At 40.2% G+C, this 19,191-nt stretch overlaps 1 protein-coding gene and 1 non-coding gene across 2 annotated transcripts in view; both read right to left on the reverse strand.

The window, feature by feature from the left end:
* The window catches only part of SOS2 (SOS Ras/Rho guanine nucleotide exchange factor 2), a 105,644-nt gene extending 89,392 nt beyond the window's left edge, over positions 1 to 16,252 (reverse strand). Inside the window, exon 1 of the mRNA XM_024997980.2 lies at positions 15,502 to 16,252. Coding sequence (XP_024853748.1) covers positions 15,502 to 15,588 — 87 coding nt within the window. The 5' untranslated portion in view covers positions 15,589 to 16,252. The remainder of the gene's footprint in view (positions 1 to 15,501) is intronic.
* LOC112448650 (U6 spliceosomal RNA) lies at positions 5,267 to 5,373 on the reverse strand. Its single transcript, XR_003037024.1, has one exon. It is a non-coding gene; the product is annotated as a U6 spliceosomal RNA (small nuclear RNA).
* Positions 16,253 to 19,191: the final 2,939 nt, after the last annotated feature.

The raw sequence follows: 19,191 nt of genomic DNA on the forward strand, positions 1-19,191 counted from the left end.
GTTGACTCACTGGAAAAGACCCTGATGCTGGGAGGGATTGGGGGCAGGAGGAAAAGGGGACGACAGAGGATGAGATGGCTGGATGGCATCACCAACTTGATGGACATGGCTTTGAGTGAACTCCAGGAGTTGGTGATGGACAGGGAGGCCTGGCATGCTGTAATTCATGGGGTTGCAAAGAGTCGGACACGACTGAGCGACTGAACTGAACAATATAGAAATAAATCCCTTGGATACACAGTCTGTGTATTTATTCATGCCAAATTCTTTATTTCATTGCCAAAGTTTCTGCAAAGATACAGTGGCTCAAACATCAATTAAAAATACTGAAAGCTTTAAAAGTTAAAATTCAATTTAAAAAGAAAAAGCAGAAGATTTCACCCTAAAGATATACATTAACAACTACAAAATATTGGGGATAGAAATGTTTAAAAATCTAAACAAATGAAAATACAAACTTTGTGGGTTCAAAGACTCAATACTGTTAAGATTTCAATTTTCCTCAAATAATCTATAAATTCAACATAATCCCAATCAAAATTCCAGCAGGGTTTTTTTTTGGGGGGGGGCGTAGAAATTGACAGGCTAATTTTAAAATTTCTATGGAAATGCAAAGGTCCTAGAATAACCAAAACAACTGCGGGAAAAAAAAAGTTGGAAGGCTAAACCTACCTGATTCCAAAAATTTTTTATAAAGGTGTAATAAAATAGTGTGGTAGACTGGTGTAAAGATAGGAAAAAAGGGATTTCCCTGGAGGTCAAGTGGTTAGGGCTCTGTGTTTCCATTACAGAGGACACTGGTTCAATCCCTGGTTGGGGAACTAAGATCCCACACGCTGATGGCCAAATAAATAAATAAACAGAATTTTTTAAAAATAAGAAAACAGATCAAAAAACCTCCCTGTAAAACCTCTGTGTCTCTTGTTCATTTATTTTACAAACTTGCACTATTCGTTAGCAAATAAACTGCAGCAGGTACCACAGAATTAAGAAAAACTTAGAAAAAAAATTAAAAAAAATAAAATTTTTTTTTTATTATTATTATTTTTTACTTGACAATATTGTATTGGTTTTGCCATACATCAACATGCATCCACCACGGGTGTACACGTGTTCCCCATCCTGAACCCCCCTCCCACCTCCCTCCCCATACCATCCCTCTGGGTCATCCCAGTGCACCAGCCCCAAGCTTCCTGTATCCTGCATCGAACCTGGACTGGCGATTCGTTTCTTATATGATATTATACACGTTTTAATGCCATTCTCCCACATCATCCCCCCCCTCCCTCTCCCACAGAGTCCAAAAGACTATTCTATACATCTGTGTCTCTTTTGCTGTCTTGCATACAAGGTTGTCGTTACCATCTTTCTAAATTCCATATATATGTGTTAGTACATTGTATTGCTGTTTTTCTTTCTGGCTTACTTCACTCTGTATAATAGGCTCCAGTTTCATCCACCTCATTAGAACTGATTCAAATGTATTCTTTTTAATGGCTGAATAATACTCCATTGTGTATTTGTACCACTGCTTTCTTTTCCATTCATCTGCTGATGGACATCTAGGTTGCTTCCATGTCCTGGCTATTATAAACAGTGCTGCGATGAACATTGGGGTACATGTGTCTCTTTCAATTCTGGTTTCTTAGTGTGTATGCCCAGCAGTGGGATTGCTGGGTCATATGGCAGTTCTATTTCCAGTTTTTTAAGGAATCTCCACACTGTTCTCCATAGTGGCTGTACTAGTTTCCATTCCCACCAACAGTGTAAGAGGGTTCCCTTTTCTCCACATCCTCTCCAGCATTTATTGCTTTTAGACTTTTGGATCACAGCCATTCTGACTGGTATGAAATGATACCTCATTGTGGTTTTGATTTGCATTTCTCTGATTAATGAGTGATGTTGAGCATCTTTTCATGTGTTTCTTAGCCATCTGTATGTCTTCTTTGGAGAAATGTCTGTTTAGTTCTTTGGCCCATTTTTTGATTGGCTCGTTTATTTTTCTGGGATTGAGCTGCAGGAGTTGCTTGTATATTTTTGAGATTAGTTGTTTGTCAGTTGCTTCATTTGCTATTATTTTCTCCCATTCTGAAGGCTGTCTTTTCACCTTGCTTATAGTTACTTTTATTGTGCAGAAGCTTTTAATTTTAACTAGATCCCATTTATTTTTGCTTTTATTTCCAATATTCTGGGAGGTGGGTCAGAGGCTCCTGCTGTGATTTATGTCGGAGAGTGTTTTGCCTATGTTCTCCTCTAAGAGTTTTATAGTTTCTGGTCTTATGTTTAGATCTTTAATCCATTTTGAGTTTATTTTTGTGTATGGTGTTAGAAAGTGTTCCAGTTTCATTCTTTTACAAGTGGTTGACCAGTTTTCCCAGCACCACTTGTTAAAGAGATTGTCTTTTCTCCATTGTATATTCTTGCCTCCTTTGTCAAAGACAGGGTGTCCATAGATGCGTGGGTTTATCTCTGGGCTTTATATTTTGTTCCATTGATCTATATTTCTGCCTTTGTGCCAGTACCATACTGTCTTGATGACTGTGGCTTTGTAGTAGAGCCTAAAGTCAGGCAGGTTGATTCCTCCAGTTCCATTCTTCTTTCTCAAGATTGCTTTGGCTATTCGAGATTTTTTGTATTTCCATACAAATTGTGAAATTATTTGTTCTAGCTCTGTGCAGGGACGGGGGAGCCTGATGGGCTGCCATCTATGGGGTCGCACAGAGTCGGACATGACTGAAGCGACTTAGCAGCAGCAGCAGCAGCTCTGTGAAAAACACCGTTGGTAGCTTGATAGGGATTGCATTGAATCTATAGATTGTTTTGGGTAGTATACTCATTTTCACTATATTGATTCTTCCAATCCATGAACATGGTATATTTCTCTATTAGTGTCCTCTTTGATTTCTTTCATCAGTGTTTTATAGTTTTCTATATATAGATCTTTAGTTTCTTTAGGTAGATATATTCCTACGTATTTTATTCTTTTCGTTGCAATGGTGAATGGAATTGTTTTCTTAATTTCTCTATTTTCTCATTATTAGTGTATAGGAATGCAAGGGATTTCTGTGTGTTGATTTTATATCCTGGAACTTTACTATATTCATTGATTAGCTCTAGTAATTTTCTGGTGGTGTCTTTAGGGTTTTCTATGTAGAGGATCATGTCATCTGCAAACAGTGAGAGTTTTACTTCTTTTCTGATTTGGATTCCTTTTATTTCTTTTTCTGCTCTGATTGCTGTGGCCAAAACTTCCAAAACTATGTTAAATAGTAGTGGTGAGAGTGGGCACCCTTGTCTTGTTCCTGACTTTAGGGGAAATGCTTTCAATTTTTCACCACTGAGGATAATGTTCGCTGTAGGTTTGTCATATATAGCTTTTATTATATTGAGGTATGTTCCTTCTATTCCTGCTTTCTGGAGAGTTTTTATCATAAATGGATGTTGAATTTTATCAAAGGCTTTCTCTGCATCTCTTGAGATAATCATATGGCTTTTATTTTTCAATTTGTTAATGTGGTGTATTACATTGATTGATTTGCGGATATTGAAGAATCCTTGCATCCCTGGGATAAAGCCCACTTGGTCATGATGTATGATCTTTTTAATGTGTTGTTGGATTCTGATTGCTAGAATTTTATTAAGGATTTTTGCATCTATATTCATCAGTGATATTGGCCTGTAGTTTTCTTTTTTTGTGGCATCTTTGTCAGGTTTTGGTATTGGGGTGATGGTGGCCTCATAGAATGAGTTTGGAAGTTTACCTTCCTCTGCAATTTTCTGGAAGAGTTTGAGTAGGATAGGCGTCAGCTCTTGTCTAAATTTTTGGTAGAATTCAGCTGTGAAGCCATCTGGGCTTTTATTTGCTGGAAGATTTCTGATTACAGTTTCAATTTTCGTGCTTGTAATGGGTCTGTTAAGATTTTCTATTTCTTCCTGGTTCAGTTTTGGAAAGTTGTACCTTTCTAAGAATTTGTCCATTTCTTCCACATTGTCCATTTTATTGGCATATAATTGCTGATAGTAGTCTCTTATGATCCTTTGTATTTGTGTTGTCTGTTGTGATCTCTCCATTTTCATTTCTAATTTTATTGATTTGATTTTTCTCCCTTTGTTTCTTGATGAGTCTGGCTAATGGTTTGTCAATTGTATTTATTCTTTCAAAGAACCAGCTTTTGGCTTTGTTGATTTTTGCTATGGTCTCCTTTGTTTCTTTTGTATTTATTTCTGCCCTGATTTTTAAGATTTCTTTCCTTCTACTAACTCTGGGGTTCTTCATTTCTTTCTTTTCTAGTTCCTTTAGGTGTAGAGTTAGGTTATTTATTTGACTTTTTTCTTGTTTCCTGAGGTATGCCTGTATTGCTATGAACTTTCCCCTTAGCACTGCTTTTACAGTGTCCCATAGGTTTTGGGTTGTTTTCATTTTCATTCGTTTCTATGCAAATTTTGATTTCTTTTTTTATTTCTTCTGTGATTTGTTGGTTATTCAGCAGCGTGTTGTTCAGCCTCCATATGTTGGAATTTTTAATATTTTTTCTCCTGTAATTGAGATCTAATCTTACTGCATTGTGGTCAGAAAAGATGCTTGGAATGATTTCAATTTTTTTGAATTTACCAAGGCTAGATTTATGGCCCAGGATGTGATCTATCCTGGAGAAGGTTCCATGTGCGCTTGAGAAAAAGGTGAAATTCATTGTTTTGGGGTGAAATGTCCTATAGATATCAATTAGGTCTAACTGGTCTATTGTATCATTTAAAGTTTGTGTTTCTTTGTTAATTTTCTGTTTAGTTGATCTGTCCATAGGTGTGAGTGGGGTATTAAAGTCTCCCACTATTATTGTGTTATTGTTAATTTCCCCTTTCATACTTGTTAGCAATGGCAACCCACTCCAGTACTCTTGCCTGGAAAATCCCATGGATGGAGAAGCCTGGTAAGCTGCAGTCCATGGGGTTGCTAAGGGTCGGACATGACTGAGCAACTTCACTTTCACTTTCCACTTTCATGCATTGGAGAAGGAAATGGCAACCCAGTCCAGTGTTCTTGCCTGGAGAATCCCAGGGACGGGGGAGCCTGGTGGGCTGCCGTCTATGGGGTCGCACAGAGTCGGACATGACTGAAGTGACTTAGCAGCAGCAGCAGCATTTGTCTTACATATTGCGGTGCTCCTATGTTGGGTGCATATATATTTATAATTGTTATATCTTCTTCTTAGATTGACCCTTTGATCATTATGTAGTGTCCTTCTTTGTCTCTTTTTACAGCCTTTGTAAAAATATGGAACGCTTCACGAATTTGCATGTCATCCTTGCGCAGGGGCCATGCTAATCTTCTCTGTATCGTTCCAATTTTAGTATATGTACTGCCAAAGCGAGCATGAAAAAAATAAAATTAATTAAAATTAATACTGGCTTTTTCTTGTGGCCTGGGGAAAAGGTCACTAAGTATATTTTATTCAGTCAAACTTTAATACTCCCTGGGTCAAATACTCATATCCTTCAGCATCCTACCAAAACTACCATATGCACTCTTTCTTAAAGATCTGCCTGCAAGGTGCCTGCACTCAAGGAGTAAATAATGCATTCTCCTTTCCCATCTCTCCACAACTGCCTTCCTCCCACTTAACAGAAGAAAGGCAGATCTCTTATCTTGAATGTTGTTATGGGGCATTGCTCTGCAGAGCAATAAATAATAAATTCTATGACACAAAACAAAGAGACGGTGATAAATACTTCTCATTTAAATAATAAATATTTATCATTTAATCTTGCTTCTTTCATCCCGTAGCCTAGAGTAAAAAAAATACACTATAAATGAGGAGACTCATGAGAACAAAGAAAAGAAAGCATCTTTAAAAGAATACTAAATACAGCCAACATCATTTTATTTCAGTCAGGAGAAACAATTTAAAGCAAGTTTTCACACCTTATCTTTCTATCTTACAAATAGAATTCAGAAGTGAAATGGCTGGCACATAACAAGTATTAACACATTCATCTGAATTGAAAAATTAAGTCAGACTTGGTCTGAAGATAAATATGATAGGCAGGTTGGCTTGACAACTAAACTGACCTTTCCAATTAGGTTATGGGGGATATTTTCCATAAGATGAATGTGGTAGGCAGAATTCTAAGGTGCCTGGCTCCCAAGATTCCGATCCCTGGTTTACACACCCCGTACACTCCTCTCACCTTGAATGTGGGCAGGACCTGTGAATATGATGACATACCACTCCTGTGCTATTACTGTATATAGCAAAGGTGACTAAGGTCAGTAATTAAGTTGACTTTGAGTTAATCATAAAAGAGATTATCCTAGGTGGGCCTGACCTAAATCAGGTGAGTCCTTTTAAAAAAGGGTCCAGAAGTGTGAGACAAGAAACAGCAGCAGATGCAGTCCTGTTCGCCTCGAAGTAGTAAATTGACTTATTACAGGCAGAACCACGGAGAAGAAATGGCAGCAACCCCTGGGAGCTGAGGGCCTCAGACAGGCAACTGAAGGAAATGAATTCTGCCAATAACCACATAAACTGGAAGAGGATCTCAACCTCAGATAAGCCTGCAGCTAAAGCCAAAACCTTGATTTCAGCCTATGGGACCCAAAATAGAGAATCCAGGTAGGCCATGTCTGGACTTCTAACAGTAACTGTAGGATAATAAATATGTGTTGTACTAAGCCACCAAGTACTCAAAAATTTGTTATGTGGAAACAGAAAGGCATGGCAACCCACTCCAGTATTCTTGCCTGGAGAATCCCATGGACAGAGGAGCCTGGAATGTTACAGTCCATAGGGTCGCAAAAAGTCAGACACAACTGAAGCAACTTAGCAACCACACAACAGAAATTCATAAGGTTTATGTTCTTTTGAGCAACTATGTACTACTAAAGTATGTGCTCAGTCTCTAAGTCGTGTCTGACTCTTTGTAACCGCATGGACTGTAGCCCACAGGCTCTTCTGTCCGTGGAATTTTCCAGGCAAGAATACTGGAGTGGGTTGCCATTTCCTCTCCAAGGAATCTTCCCGACCCAGGGATGGAACCTGCAACTCCTACATTGGCAGGCTGATTCTTTATCACTGAGCCACATGGGAAAGCCAATAACTCAACCTAAAAGAAAGCACTTTGTCATATATATTAAAAGGATGAATGGTGTGTATCAAATTGTTATGGTATTTAGATTTCATTGGGTATTAAAACACTAATGTAAATGTTTTATTTTAAAACACCTGTACTTAGAAAACAAACTATTGAGTTGGCCAAAAAGTTCCTTTGGTTTTAAAGTAAAAATAAAAGACACACCTTTTATTTTCACCAAGAGTTTATTAAGCAATGTATTCAACCATTCTGTTTCACAAACTTCTGCCATTTTTCAGGCAACTTCATAATTCCATCCACCCAAAACATTTTATCTTTTTGAGCAAAAAACTGTTTCAGGTGCCTTTTACAGTTTTCCAGGGAACTGAAATTTATTTCCATTAGGAGAATTTTATAAAGACTGAATATGTGGAAATCTGAAGGTGCAACATCTGATGAATACGGCGGATGTATCAGGACTAGCTAGTCAAGCTGTAACAGCTTTTGCCTGGTCATCAAAGAAACACGTGGTCTTGCATTATCTTGTTGGAAGATTATGCATTTTCTGTTGACTAATTCCAGACACTTTTCATCCAGTGCTGCTTTCAGTTGGCCTCATTGGAAGCAGTGCTTGGAATTAACCATTTGGTTTTCCAGAAGGAGCTCATAATAGAGGACTCTCACCAATCCTACCATATACACAACATCACCTTCTTTGGGTCAAGACTAGCCTTTGGTGTAGTTGGCAGTGGTGCATTTCACTTGCCCCATGATCTGTTCCACTGCACATTATTGCCCAGTAGCCACTTTTCATTGCCTGTCACAATTTGTTTTAACAATGGAATGTCTTCATTATGTTTAAGTAGGGAATCATATGCAGAAATATGGTTTAGAAGGTTTTTGCTTAACTTATGTGGAACCCAAATGTAAAAGCGATGAATATAACCAAGCTGGTACAAATGATTTTCAATGCTTGATTTGGATATTTTTAGTATGTCAACTATCCCCTGCATGGTATAATGTTGACTGTTCTCAGTTAATGTCTTGACTTGATCACTATCAACTTCAACTGGTCTATCCAACCATGGAGCATTGTCCTGTGAGAAATCTCCAACATGAAATTTCACTAACCACTTCTGACACATTCAATCAGTCACAGCCCCTTCTTCATATAACACAAATCTATTTTTGTGTTTCAATTGTGTTTTTATCTTTCTTGAAGTGAAGTGAAAGTACCTCAGTCGTGTCTGATTCTTTGCAACACCACGGACTGTAGCCTGCCAGGCTCTTCTGTCCATGGAATTTTTCAGACCTGGATACTGGGGTGGGTATTGTTCCCTTCTCCAGGGCATCTTCCCAACCCAAGGATTGAACCCACGTCTCCCCTACTGCAGGCAGATTGGTCACCATCTGAACCACCAGAGAAGTCCTTTCTTGAAATAGTAAAGCATAATATGGCAAAATGTTGCTTTTTCTTCCACCTTCAACACTAAGTGAAAGTGAAAGTCGCTCAGTCATGTCTGACTCTTTGTGACTCCCTGAACTGTAGCCCTCCAGGCTCTTCTGTCCACGGAATTCTCCAGGCAGGAATACTGGAGTGGGTAGCTGTTCCCTTCTCCAAGGGATCTTCCCAAACAGGGATCAAATCCAGGTCTCCAGCATTGCAGGCAGATTCTCTACTATCTGAGCCACCAGGAAAGCCTTAAACACTGAACACTAAAATGGCTACACAAAAATTCTCTGGTTTTGGTAAGTTTTTAAAATGCACACTGATATGACATACAATCTAACAAAACTGTGTCAAATGAAGTTAAAGACAACTAAGCACTACTAAAGCTACCATAGATCTTCCTGAGTGGTTCAGCAGTAAAGAATCTGCCTGCGGGTTCGATTCCTGGGTCGGGAAAGAGTTAGATGTTAGACAAGATTTAGCAACTGAACAACAACAAAGTCAACTTACAGAAAACCAAATGAACTTTTCAGCCAACTCAATATATCCTCTGAAACTAAGCTTAAAGATGAACATTTTTAGATGTCAACATAAAAATGTACAAAATTTTCAAAATTCTTTTGGAATACATAGTAAAAAAAAAGTTAGAAAGCTCCTTTTAGGAGAAAAGAATCAAGACTGGGTGTTGATTAGACATGAACCTGGAGAAAAAAGAACAGATGATGACTAGGCTTCTAGCCTGAGAAATGAGTACAAGATCATTTATACTGGAGACATCGGTTTATGGAAGATGATAACAAGCTTGAATTGGGACATGCTGTTAACATTTACATAGGAATTTCCAGTAAGCAGGAGTTGCAGAAGTTTAGACAGGCTCCAAGAGAAGGACTCTTTAAGATCTTTGTCTGAAGACTTATAAGAGGTAAAAGGGCCACTCATATTTTTATCTGCAGGAAGGTTGTTCCAGGCTGAAGAAACACCCAGCACAAAGCCCTGAGACTAGAACACGTCTAAGAGTTGGAGGTACCAGGAAGCCAGTGTGCGGCAGGAGGAGAGCAAAAAAAGGACAGTGGTAAATGAGATCAGCGAGGTTCAGGGGGAAGTGGGGCAACACCAGGCTACTGAGAGGACTCTGACTTTTATTCTGAGAAGCACAAGTTTTGAACAAAGGAATGACATGATCCCACTTATCTCTATGTGTTGAGAAAAGACTATGCGTTGGGATAAGGGGAGAAGACAGGAGACCAGTTAAGAGGCTATTTTAATAGTCCCAGAGTGTTCCCAGAAGGTAGAAGTGGAAGAGTAAAAAATGGTGACTGAATATTGTTATAGTGTGAAGTAGAGCTAAAAAGATTTGCTGACACATTAGATATTGGTTATAAAAAAAGACAGAATTCAAGAATAACTCAGTACTTTGAGCAACTAGAATGATGAAGCAGCCATTCACTAATGTGGGAAATATTAAAAAAGGAGCAAATTTTCAGGGGAAGAGGAGGAATTCAGTATCAGTTGAGATGTCTATCACACATCTTTGTGGAAGTGTTAAGAAACTAGATATCCAAGATCAGGAGGGAGCTCTGAGCCAGAAATATATATTGGAACCCATCAGATAGAGATGGTATGTGAAGCAATGAGGCTGGGTGGGATCTCAAGAAATCTATTGTAAATAGAAACAGAAATTCAAAGACTAAGCTCCAGGGAGGTCAGGATGATGCACTGTAGTAGGGAAGATGAGGAGATAGATAAACAATGGTGAAGAACTAGGAGGAATATAGTCAGAGAGGGAGAAAACCATCAGAGGTTGGTGTCCTGGAAGCCAAATGATGAAAAGAAGCAGAAACAGATCAACTATGAAATGTTGCTAATGGGTCATTTAAGAAAAAATTACAAAGTGCTACATAAGTAAGAGGTAGTATTTGAGTTCACAAAGTGTTTTTATGAAGAAAACTGGGTAATGAAAACTTTACTTGGAGATAATACTAATGCTCTCGACTCGATCTTGATGTTATTTTCATTGTGTTGCTTCCTCTCTACATATTAAAATGTGAAGTATATAATACTTTACACATTTAAAAAGTTTCTACTTACTATGTGCTCTTATGTAAAAAAAGGAAAAGAATTTTAGGTTGTTAATTTTTAACGTGACTACATGAGATAACGCTAAATCTATTAGTTCCATTAAAATTCCTTCCTGATTCAAATATGCAGGCTAACGGAGAATATAATCAAACTACTGCTCCATTGAAAGAAAGGCCCTGATTAATATAAAAGATATATATTTGATTTATGTCAAGTGGTAACACAGGTAATGCTTTGGATACTCAGCATAAAACACTTTAATGGAATATTATTGCTCCAAATATACCATACCAAAATTAAACTGAAAATAGAAGACTACTAAATCATGGCTGACAGGAAGCTAAATGCAGCAAGCTAAAATGCATTCCTAATGCTCATCCAGTTCTAGCTGAACCCCTTGGGTCAGTTTGGGTCATTATTAGTTTGGAATAATTCCAAATGACTCCCTAGAGTTATATTCACTGTTATATTCAGTGGCTTTAGGAAATTCCAAATAGGCCTCATGTCACAAAATCATAGTTTCTCCTATTCCTTTTAGCTGGAGTGATTTCTTCAAAAAAGCAAGTTTGATCAAGTTAATCTAATTAATGTGTTACATAAATAACCCTACAGGATTTTCTATTCTCAGGAGAGACCTTAACCTGAGTCTATGTAAGAGTCTCTCAACTTGCTTAACTCCTTTTCACTCGATCTCAGTTCCTAAAGTCATGGTCCTACCTTACCCTACAGCTTCAATCTTTTCTCCCCCTTTCTTTGTTTATTCCTATTGATCTTTCAAATAATTGTTTACCTCTTTACTGTCTGTCTCTCCCCAGACCTCTCTGCTACAGTCATTTATTAAGAGAATAGATGTTTTTAATGAGAGCAGGGCCTTACTACAACCTCAGTATCAAGAATACTGCCTGGCACGTATGAGGCACTCAACAAATATTTAAATATATTCTCCAGAAGTCAGCACTAATGTTACTTCCTTAAAGAAGCTTTCCTTGACCTTCTGTCAATGACACCAATTTCATTTTCTCAAAGAACTCCCATGCTTTTCTTCTGGGTCCTAGGAAAGATCTAGTGCAATCTTCTAAAACAGTTCCAAGAGGTATTAGTACAAAGGCATTTCTGAATCAAAACCTTCAACCTTCTCTTCCACCCCCACCCTCAGCATTGACTGCCATTAATTAACTCAAACATTCTCTCACATCTCTTGAATTTTAACAGATATCAAGAGTAAACTGTAATGGTTGAGGCGGAAGGTCAATATTAAACCTGAATTAAGTTAGACTCGGGAATAAGGTAAGTTTACCAATTCTTTCTAGCTTTCTGTGACAGCTGTAATGACAGATAATAAGAAAATTTTCTTTTCCATGGCTAGCCTGGTGAATAATATCCTACAGAAAAGGCATCTACAAGGGAAATATCAGAGACTAAAAAACCTGCTAAAATGATTTTAAGGCATGTTTCCCTATATGCAGAATGTTTACACTGATTTTTCTTAGCATACGATTCAAGTAGCACATGCACAAAGTACCACAGGCATTTCAAAGACACAGGTAATAAGCTGCATTTGCAACTATATCCCACACCCTTTCTTCCCCCAAGTAACATGATAGCTTCAGTGTTCTCCAGGAGTAGTAATGAGGGCAATTACCTCTCTGGCTCTTTTTAGGTAAGATACATAATTCAGCAGTAATGTTAACAATGCACATAGTATCCATTAGTAGTGTCATATTGCTCTACCCTTTGTAGCTCTCTATGTATTTAAATGCCCTAAGTGAAGTTCTATTTTAACAGGTAAAGAACAAAAGCACAATAAAACAAAGAGCTAAAGAACAACACATTTCTATTTCCAAAATTATTTTTCCTTAAATCTATTTCTCAATGTTCATGTTTCTCCATAGTGAAATGAATATTTAATGTTGGTTTAAAACAATCTCTTCCATTTTCAAAGTCAGTATAGTAACTTTATCAAATATATGTATGGTTTTCAGAAAAATCAGGAAAACTTGAAAATAAGCAAAAGAGATAACTTGCTGTTCTTCAGTCCAACACTATGCTTGATTACTACTGACTGGGCTATTTTACAAACGGGTAAGATTAACTTAAAGAGATTTTTGTCCGGCACAGATGCAAGATCTAATCAGTAGGAAGATAACCCCAAACTTACTGCTTATGTTCCTGTAGGACATTAACTATTTTTGTGTCCAATCCAACAATCTTACCTTGAGATTCTTTAAGGTTTCCTATAAATACTTAACCTCCTCCAATTTTCATATGAAGTGGCTTTTAGCATCTCATGAGTTAAGTAATAAATTAAGTAATAAATTGAATCAAAATCACTGATACATGTTCATTCGTAACTGTCATGAGAGTTTTGATTTTACCTTTCAGAAAATTATATTGTAACTGTTTTGAAGGTTCCATCAAGATGCACAAGTGAACTAACAGAACTAATTAAACAACCTTGTTCTTTTCACACAGAGATATTTCTTACAGAACTTTTGAGTTCTACATAAACCAAAACCTCAAAGTTTAGAATTTTCAGTCTATGTGGTAAACATTTTAGAGCAAGGCATCTTGGTTTTATTCACGTTTGTATTCTTAGGATCCAGTTTGGGGCCAAGTACCTACAATGTGTTCAATAAATGTTAATAAAACTAGCTCCCACATGTTTGATGGCAACATCCACCAGAGGAGAAAAGTCTTAGTAGTCTAATACTATTGCTGCTTTTACTATTAGTATTAATCTTAGTAGTGTTTGCAATAATCTGGTCAGCTGGAAGAAGGAAGCCATGTTCTAGATGCCTTGAATGTGAAGACAGAGTTTCTGCCTAAGTTGCAGGAATTCTCACTGTACAAGGACACGTGTGGCAAGTACAGACCAGAATTTAACTCATCCTGCAAAGAAAGAGTGAACCTTGAACTCCTCAAAAACTACAAACCTCAAGAACTACAAAACTACAAAGAACTATAAACCTACGAGCTGCACGACCACAAAACTGGATATAATCTGGAATTACAAACATCAAAAAATTTGCAAAAACATAAAAAAAATGTGTTCCATGGGAGTATACCTCAATTCTAGAAAAACAGTAATGTAATAAGTTAAATAAAAATTGTTTTTTAATTCACTCAAAAGGCCAGATTTCCTTAGCTGTATATATTCCATACGCAAAGGACATACAAGAACTGTAGAATACAACAGAGATCTACAAGGCATCTGAGATCCAAGAAAACAAGCACAACATATAAACGCAAAATAACAGACTCAAAGCAATGAACTAGGATCAGATGCTACCCTGGGTTTATTTCCAGACTAACCTGAAGATATAAATCTGTATCTGTGCATGAGGGATTATTAGGGTCAAAGCTACCTATTGAATAAGTTATGCAACACATACTCAAATTCTATTTGCTACCAGAAAATCCTAGTAAGAGACCTACACCTCACTGCCAACAACATAGGACTATCTGATAACTGCATTCACATTTCTATGTGGTAGAAGGTTCAATCACTATCTAAGCATTTCCCTCTTTGCTTTTAACTCAGGCCAGTGTTCATTATCACCACTCAGCACACTTGCCATTTCCTTCCCTCTCCTTATAGAATCGGGTTGCCCACGGAAGGAAGGTCAATGTAATACTTTAACACCTAAAATACCTGTGAAATGGTAACTGTCTAGCTGCTCTTAACCACCTCCACCAAATTCTTTAAAAAATTTTACATGATGTTTGGCCCAAGGAAGGCAATACCTCTTCCTAAGAATCGTGAAAAAACGGCAGATCTGAAACTCGAATACGTGAGGGAATGTTTTTTACTTTAAAATACTACTACTTCTTTTCACTTAGAGAAATTTAATGTATGAAGATTTATTTTCCGGGGTAGTCTTTTAAATTAATGTTTATTCCTTATTATTTTAAAATTTATATTTGGTTATTTTGCACAAAAGGTCATAGGGACTACATCTGTATCAATGGCAAGGAAAGCCCATGCTCAGTATGTTTATCATCTTCTGCCTCCATTTACACTCTTTAAACGTCTTGACCTTACAAAAGGCTTTATTATAAAAACGTATGATTATTACATATTAAAAAAACAGTACGATTATTACCGAAATTCAGAGGAAAACTGACATCATCTACAGGACAGATGCACCCTAACGATGTACCCAAACTAAAAAGACTGATTTTTTATGAGCTGAGCCTTTTTTATCCCCTTAAAATGATTCTAAGTAATAAATTGCACTCAGTGAAGAAAATGACCAAATTTTACAGGGGAAATCTCTCCTAAACAGGGGGACGCCTATGGCAGGAAGGGAGGAGGCACTTTAAATTGACCTCAAGAATTGTAAAAGCAATATTATGGCTCACTGACATTTCTCAATCGAGAAACACATCCATCACCAAAAAAAAAAAAAAAAAATTACAACCTCTTAAGTGAGTGGACACCCTTCACCCTTCAAAATGCCTAAGGGAACAGACCCAAAGAATTTAATTAAAAGTGATTACTCGGCCTAGAAACGTGCTTTTGTTTTAGAAACTGTCTAAATACCAGCGGGACTTTCTGTTGCCCGAATCCAGCCCGAGGACAACAAATTGGTCAACGGCGGAAGTCGCCTGACGAAAAGACTGCAACATGAAATCCAGTTTTATGATCATAACAAAACCTTCCTTCCGGGGCCAGGCAATAACTTGAGAAAACGTCCTTTGGGACGCAAAGGCAATCACAAGCCCCTCGTCGCCGGCCAGAGAGAAAGCGATGGACCCTCCGGCGCCGAGCGCGGGGAAGACGTGCAGCTCCCCGTTACAGCGTCCGAGGGGCCGCGGCTCGGGCCGTGGCTCGCGCCCCGCCCGCCTGCCGCGGCCCCGGCACCTCCCTCGAGCCCCGAGGCCGCCCGGGCACCAGCACTGACCTTCCGCAGGGCCGAGACCAACAGTCCCCGCCATTTCGGACTGTTCTCTTCGCTGTAGAACTCGTAAGGCTGCGGCGCCTGCTGCATGGCCCCGGCGGCAGCGCCTCCGCATCGGGGGCGGGCCGCGGGCCGAAACGGGCCGGGCCGGTGATCTGACAGGCAGGGCGCGGGCCGCCTAGCCTCACCGGCCGCCGCCGCCTCCCGCCCGGGCCGCGGTTACGGCCGAGGCGGCTCGGAGGCGGCGCCGGCGGGCGGGCGGGGGCTCCGGGGGCGGCTTCCTCGGCCCCGCGACCTCGCCTCGCGCAGCGTCCTCAGGGGAAGCGCGGCGGCCCGTGAGCCCGAACGGCCCTCGGCTGCGACCAAAGCGACGGCCTCCTTTCCCAGTGGCGCTGGCCCGCTTCTCGAGCTGCTGCTCCTCCTTTGTCTGGGTTCGCAGCCTGGCGGGGGTACAGCTGGCCTCGCCCCCGCCCCGACTCCCGCTACGGCCGTAGTAGGCGGACAGAGGCGGCGGCAGCTTGTGTCCTCATCGCCTCATCTCCGCCCTCCCAACCGGCAACGCTGCCCTGCCCGGGCCGCCCGAGTCACCTCCAGAGGGCCCTGGGGACCGACCGGGCGTGCGCGTCGGGCGAGCAAGCCACACTCCTGCGCGCACAGTGCCGGCCACCGCCGCCGCCCCCTCAGCAGCCGCGCACAGAGCCTCAGGACCGCCGCCAAGCCCAGGTCCCAGCAGCCGCGGCTCGGCCCGCCCCCTCCGCCGCGCGCTCATTAACCAGAGTAGCTGGAGCAGCCCCTCACGGAGCATGCGCGTCGCAGAGCTGGCCGAGGCGCCGGCTGGGCGCGGGGGCCTTCTCTCGGGAGTGCACGTCTCCTGGGCGCTGTCTGCGAGCCAGTTTCAGAAACACTCCCTAGCTCCCTGACTGCGTTTTACACACTCTTTCCCGCGACAATCCTGACTCGATGCCATTCCTCAAGCCCCAGAACTCCAGTCGTGGGAAACAATATAGGGAGTTAGAAAGAAAGTGGTTTTCAGGCTGGACACGATGTTTAATGTATTTGTGTTCTACGTGGCTCTTCTGTATATGTAACTATTTCATAGCGTAGTGTTGAGGGGACTGAAGAAGGTGAGGAGGGGAAAGTCCTTGGCGCATAGTAGGGCCAAAAAAGGCAGAGGGCAGCGTTAATCAAGCTTGAATTTAAAAGTCCTTCACTTGCACGAGCCCTCATGTGTTCACAGAAATTTCATACCGTTTTGGTAAAACTGTCCATATTTTTGCATTGTTTTCTTAATGGTGTTTCCAAATTGTGGCGGTGTGGAGGTGTCAGGTCCCACAAAACCTGGATCCGCCCTTGGGGCCAGCCCTACTCACTAGCAACCCCAAAAAGATCCCCAGACCTTAACCCCTCCTGAATTGACGACTCTGGAAACTTTATCGTTAGCATAAATTTTATCCCACTAAAGATGCTGAGCACATACATGAATTACAATAGATTGTTGCCAGCCACCATCCCGGAGGAAGAGAAAGGAAGAACAAGGTACAAAAAAACAGTGTGCCACGATTCAAAATCGGTTCAAAATCAGTAGCAGAGCAGTTAAAACAAGCATCATTTTGTCATTTTGGCAAAATCATAATGGCAGAGTTGGAAAACTTAGATCATTTTTCTAATCCAAGTATCCACTGAATCCAGAACCTTTTCAAATAGATAAGTAACAAGGATATGTGGTACAGCAAGGAAATATAGCTATTGTTTTGTAATAAGTTCAAGAGCAGCAAAATATATTTAAAAATATTGAATTATTGTTGTACACCTGAAACTACTGTAAATAAGAAATACTTCCTTTAAAAAGAATGGCCACATCCACATTCCCATGTAATTAGGATAAAAGGTAGAATGGTGAAATGCTTGTATTTCTCCAAAGAATCTTTCCATAAGTGAGGGCAAAGACCTTGGCTAATTTAGACCTCTTTACTTTTCTCTCTTTTCTTGAACTCCAGCTATAAACTGCTAGGCTGTCCCGCTATTAGACTGGGGTTGTATTTTCTTATAGGAAAGTGAAGATGGGAAGTTTCATTCTTGGCTAAGGAGATTAGGAGCCTTCTCTGAGTCAAATCAGGTCTCAAGACACATTTTGTTCAACCAGAACTGTATTTACCTTTTTAAACCTGATGTTAATATTTTAAAATTTCATGTTAAAAATATCTGGATTTCCAGTTTCTCTTGACAAAGATCTGGCAATACTGGGCCCTGATGCGCCCTGCAAGGGAATGATCAGTAGGCACGGGGTAGTGGCTGCCTCTTTAGAAAAGTATGCCATCCCATTTGAAGCTGGCTAGGCAATGGCACCCCACTCCAGTACTCTTGCCTGGAAAATCACATGGATGGAGGAGCCTGGTAAGCTGCAGTCCATGGGGTCCCTAAGAGTCAGACATGACTGAGCGAGTTCACTTTCACTTTAATGCATTGGAGAAGGAAATGGCAACCCACTCCAGTGTTCTTGCCTGGAGAATCCCAGGGACGGGGGAGCCTGGTGGGCTGCCGTCTATGGGGTCACACAGAGTCAGACACGACTGAAGTGACTTAGCAGCAGCAGCAGCAGCAGCCTCCCCACCTGGCACTCTTCACCCTTTTATGTAACCTGCCTAGTCTCTACAAGCATCTGAGCTATGATCTCTGGGCTAGACAAACAGAAATGTGATCCACATGCATGTGGAAAATAATCCAAGAATGACATTAGTAAGAAGTTACCCAACCAAATGGGCCATCCAGGAAAACATGTTGGATCCATACCCTATACTGTACACTAGGCTAACTCCCAGATGTGTCAAATATTTAAATATAAAAAATAAAACCATAAAGTAATCTGCTTATAATTTCAGAGTACAAAGACCTTACTACTATGACATAAAATGTAGCTTAGTAAGTTCTAGTTTTGAAAATGTATACCAAAGGAAAACATAAGTAAAGCTAAAAGGCAAACGACAAACTGGAAAAAATATTTACAACTTATTTCCTACAGTTAATCTCCCTAATATCTAAAGGAGTTCCTATAAATTTATAAGACTAAAATGTAATAATAAAAAAACATTAAGGATATGAAAAGGAATATAAAATGTCTCAAACTTATTAAAGATGGGCAACTTTCTCATATTACAAAAAATGCAAATTTAAATTATCATTTTTTACCTATTCAGTACACTTCAGTTCAGTCACTCAGTCATGTCCGACTCTTTGCGACCCCATGAATCACAGCACGCCAGGCCTCCCTCTCCATCACCAGCTCCCGGAGTTCACTCAAACTCACGTCCATCAAGTCAGTGATGCTATCCAGCCATCTCATCCTCTGTCGTCCTCTTCTCCTCCTGCCCCCAATCCCTCCCAGCATCAGAGTCTTTTCCAATGAGTCAACTCTTCGCTTGAGGTGGTCAAAGTACTGGAGTTTCAGCCTTAGCATCAGTCCTTCCAATGAACACCCAGGACTGATTTCCTTTAGAATGGACTGGTTGGATCTCCTTGCAGTCCAAGGGACTCTCAAGAGTCTTCTCCAACACCACAGTTCAAAAGCATCAATTCTTTGACGCTCAGCTTTCTTCACAGTCCAACTCTCACATCCATACATGACCACAGGAAAAACCATAGCCTTCACTAGATGGACCTTTGTTGGCAAAGTAATGTCTCTGCTTTTGAATATGC

Source organism: Bos taurus, chromosome 10 (assembly GCF_002263795.3).
Source record: "Bos taurus isolate L1 Dominette 01449 registration number 42190680 breed Hereford chromosome 10, ARS-UCD2.0, whole genome shotgun sequence".
NCBI lineage: Eukaryota > Metazoa > Chordata > Mammalia > Artiodactyla > Bovidae > Bos > Bos taurus.